We start from the raw sequence: 4,360 nt of genomic DNA, 5'->3' as shown, positions 1-4,360 counted from the left end.
CAGATACCAACGTCCTTGAAACTTCTTCCAAATGTGTTCTCCCAAAATTTGGTGGAGTAAAGCTTCTGGATTGTCCTCGTGTCTTTGTTATCTAGTGTATTCCACTAAGTAAAATATGACAATGAAAGGGATAGATACGATGCGATTCATGGGAACATACAACTGATGACGGAGCATGTTTGAAAACTTAGTATAAAGACAAACATATTCAAACTTTGTACACTTGTAAGAATATGCTTACATTAAAATAGTTTCACTAATTATATTTTGGGTGAATACATCATGACACCAATCCCTGTGTGTAGAACAAATGCTACAATACAGCGTACGCATCCCTCCAAACGCAATGCAAGTAAACGTGATACAATCTCCATGATTAATGTAATTAATTTATTGTACCAAATCACGCAAACACACTAATATATGTATATCTATATGCACACATGAACACAATGCGAACGAGTAGTTGACTCCGTTAGAGCAAGAAGTTCAGATTTTGATATAGCAGAGAAGAAAAGAACAGAACATACATACATGGCTTCATCCAGCACAACGTTCCTCGTTGTGTGTCTTTTAGCCTCGCTTCTCTATCCAATCAAGGGTCTCCGAGGGGAATCTGACACAGAAAGCTTGCGTTCCAAGGGTCTGATATTGGTGAAACTATGGTGTTTGATCATCATGCTTGTGAGCACTTTCGCTGGAGGGGTGTCTCCCTACTTCTTCCGCTGGAATGAGACTTTTCTTGTGTTGGGGACTCAGTTCGCTGGTGGGGTTTTCTTGGGAACTTCTTTGATGCATTTCTTGGGCGATTCTAATGAGACTTTTCGAGAGCTCACCACAAAAACTTACCCTTTTGCCTTTATGCTGGCTTCATCTGGGTACCTTCTCACCATGCTTGGTGACTGCGTAGTGGGCTTTGTCAGCAGCAATACCCAGACGAAACCCAAAGTGGTGGAACTGGAAGGAGGGTCACCATCCCAACAGCATGACCAAACCACAGATCACTGCGCAGTGGAGGCAACAAACCCTATACTGTTGAAAACTTCCTCCACGGGAGACACCATTCTACTCATCCTTGCACTTTGCTTCCATTCAGTTTTTGAGGGCATTGCCGTTGGAGTTGCAGGTCATTTTTCTCACCTTCACTTCACCCACCAAGATTTATCTTATTCAGAACATATTATATATTCATCTAGCTTAATTAATCATCTTAAAATAATGTTTTGACATCAATTATAACTAAGTAGATGATATTAATTCAGGTACGAAGAGAGAAGCATGGAAGAACCTGTGGACAATATCTTTACACAAGATATTTGCTGCGATCGCAATGGGAATTGCTTTGTTAAGGATGTTACCTAAGAGACCCTTATTAACAAGTGCAGTATATTCTTTGGCCTTTGCAGTATCAAGCCCCGCTGGTGTGGTGATTGGAATTGCCATAGACGCGACAACTCAAGGAAACACCGCAGATTGGATGTTTGCCATAACGATGGGAATTGCTTGTGGAGTGTTCATCTATGTTGCCATCAATCACTTAATAGCCAAAGGCTTCAAACAGAAGGGGACAAGCCGTTTCGACACCCCCTGGTTTAGATTTCTCGCAGTGCTTTCTGGTGTAGCTGTTATTGCAGTTGTCATGATCTGGGACTGATATATATGTATGTGTGTGTGTATATATATATATCATATCTCTAAGAAATTGTGTGCGACAGTTTATGATGATATTCTTGAAATGATATAGCCCTACTTTATATATCCATCCTTAGTTGCTTTTCCTACTAAGTTTTATGGTATTTTTTTATATTTTTGAAATATGAAAGCACATCAGATATAGAAATATATAATATACATTGGGGTTAAGTTTCATCACCTCATTCTTTTAATACATTTCTTGATAAAATTTTCCCTTTTCATCAATCTTTATCATGAAAATATTTATACGGAAATTCTTTAAAACAAATTTTAACTACACCAATAAGATAAACTTATATGTTCCCTTATTTAAAAGGACCAATAAGTTATTTTCTTTTTTCAAACAAAATATTTATCTTATGTTTAAAATCTTTCCATTCCTTAAAATTTAACTTAGTTTAGTTGATCAAGTTAATAAAAAATAAGTATAAAGATTGAACATTTTAGTATAAATTTATATATAATCAAAATTTATTATATGGAATCTAAACAAAAAATAAAGAAGGAACATTGAACTTAAAATTAAATAATCATTTTAAATTAGAAAAGTTATATAATCTAGATTGTGAGTAAATGATTAAAAAATATTTTTTATTTTTTATTTTTTATTTATAGTTTAGTGTTTTGATTTGTTTTAACCAAAATAAAACACCGATATTTTTACTTCAATTTATAATTAAAATAAAAAATCTATTCTTTTTTATTTTTATAGTTTGTAAAACAGAAATTCGATGTTGAAAATAATAAGTGTGTATCCTTCCTGTACTAGTAAATTATTTCATTTCTAACTCCCAAAAAGTCCTTCATATATAAGTTACGGGACAATATTCCATAAGTGGTTCGTTAATGGGACAAAACCTGTAAACAATTGTGTTATGTTGTCTACCTATAAAGCTCGTTCACTATAAAGCGGGATCTGATTATTAAAATATGTTACTCTTTCACCATATTTTCCTGAGTAAGCACAAAGCCATTCTGTTTAAGCAAAGAATCATATTGGTTAGTTTAGTTTTACTTATTTCATGTTTTCTTTTTCTCCTAACTTTTCTTCTTCACCAAATTCTAGATTTAAAATTGTAGATGTATCAATACAAAGTATAATAAATTTATATTTTCTTATAATTATAAAAACTGAAAACTAAAATAAGTAAACACAATAGCATTATTCTTTTGTCTATTTCTCAATTGATAATTAGTACAAGTTTTTTAGCAATATCAACACTTTATCTTTTGTCCAAAAGCTGTCTATGTTTTTTTTTAATGGTGAATGGGAAGACTTCTCACTTAGACTCGCAATATTTTGATCCATGTGAGTGGGTTATTTAGTTGACTTCGGTTGTAAAGTTAATATATATATATATATATATATATATATATATATATATATATATATATATATATATATAAAACCAATACCATTGAAAAGATAAATTTGATGTATCAATTGATATACACTGTCCAACGTAAACTAAAATAATTTGAATAATCACTAGTGCTGGCGCTTTAATGTCATCCCTTATACGTCGGATTCACAATATCCAATGTAAAAGATTGATCGGTGGTATTTTGATAAATAAGTTGGTCTTGGCGACGTCGATTCATGGGGGACCTGACGTCTATACTTTAAACCTCGTCAGTTTGTATAATTAGACGCCAAAAAAAGAGCGCCAGAATGTGAAAAGTCATTTTTTTCCGCAATTTAGACGTCAGATTCCGCCACACCGCGACGTCTAGATAGTCATTGTGACGTCGGTCTCCCTTATATCTGACGCCTAAATGGCCTGACAGGGTAGGTGAAAAATTGTTTTGGATGTCGGCTCCACTTGCATCTGACGTCTATATACACCGTGAATATTAATCTTTAAATCGAATAGACGTCATATTATTGAGGTTCCCGATGTTTAGTCGATAATAGACGTCGGGCAATGGGGGCACCCGCGGTTACGCGCACTTCATCATCTTCCTCCTCGCCTTTTCTCTCCGCGGCATTGCATTTCCAGGTGCGTTTTATCTCTTTTTAACCATTTAAACTTACTTTTAATCCGATTAAATTAGTCTTTGGGTAGCGTAGTAGCACCTTCTTCCTTTGCTAGTTTTCTCGTAAGAAAAGCTTGCGTCTTTTGGATCTCTCATATATTTCAACCCAAAACCGAACCTGGGTCGTTGCCTAGTTCTCATGCCACCGTATTCTTTTTCATTGGCGGTTGGAATAGAACTAGGCATGGACCCAAATTCGGTTTTCGGTTGAAATGTCATAGGAGGTCCAAAAGACGCAAGCTTTTCTTGTGAGGAAACAAGGAAGATGGTGCTACTATGCTACCCAAAGACACGAGCTACAATAGACGTCGGTTAATGCCACGTCTAACGTGTATAGTGCCCTTAGACGTCGATTTTGATGTAATCCGACGTCTTTTATCAACGTCTCATTAACATCACCCATAAAAACGTCAAATCAGAATCTGACGTTAAAAGCTCAAAATAACATATATCTAAAGTCCTTTCTATACTAGTGAATATTAATAAAGAAAATTATTATTCAAACCAGTTAAATTTTTAATTAATAGACTTTGGTCAAAAAATGATTTCGACTAATATAAACTAAAATTCAATAAATTTGAATTTCTTATCTAAACAAATAATTTAAAATGAAACAAACTTTCTAAAA

General features: G+C 34.2%; 1 protein-coding gene across 1 annotated transcript; it reads left to right on the top strand.

Moving 5' to 3' along the window:
- Nucleotides 1-534: 534 nt before the first annotated feature.
- On the top strand, nt 535-1,654 carry LOC124825154 (zinc transporter 1-like). The gene is made up of 2 exons (XM_047297700.1): nt 535-1,126; nt 1,263-1,654. The coding sequence occupies exons 1-2, from the start codon at nt 535-537 to the stop codon at nt 1,652-1,654; spliced, it is 984 nt and encodes a 327-aa protein (XP_047153656.1).
- Nucleotides 1,655-4,360: the final 2,706 nt, after the last annotated feature.

Source organism: Vigna umbellata, chromosome 6, assembly GCF_029865625.1.
Source record: "Vigna umbellata cultivar VRB3 chromosome 6, Vumbellata_1.0, whole genome shotgun sequence".
NCBI lineage: Eukaryota > Viridiplantae > Streptophyta > Magnoliopsida > Fabales > Fabaceae > Vigna > Vigna umbellata.
This window is presented reverse-complemented; position numbering and strand designations above follow the sequence as displayed.

Excerpts from the sequence above, each read along its gene's own strand:
- LOC124825154 (XM_047297700.1), top strand. The coding sequence starts at position 535 with ATGGCTTCATCCAGCACAACGTTCCTCGTTGTGTGTCTTTTAGCCTCG. Across the intron at positions 1,127-1,262 it reads CATTGCCGTTGGAGTTGCAG|GTACGAAGAGAGAAGCATGG; the intron begins GTCATTTTTCTC and ends ATATTAATTCAG.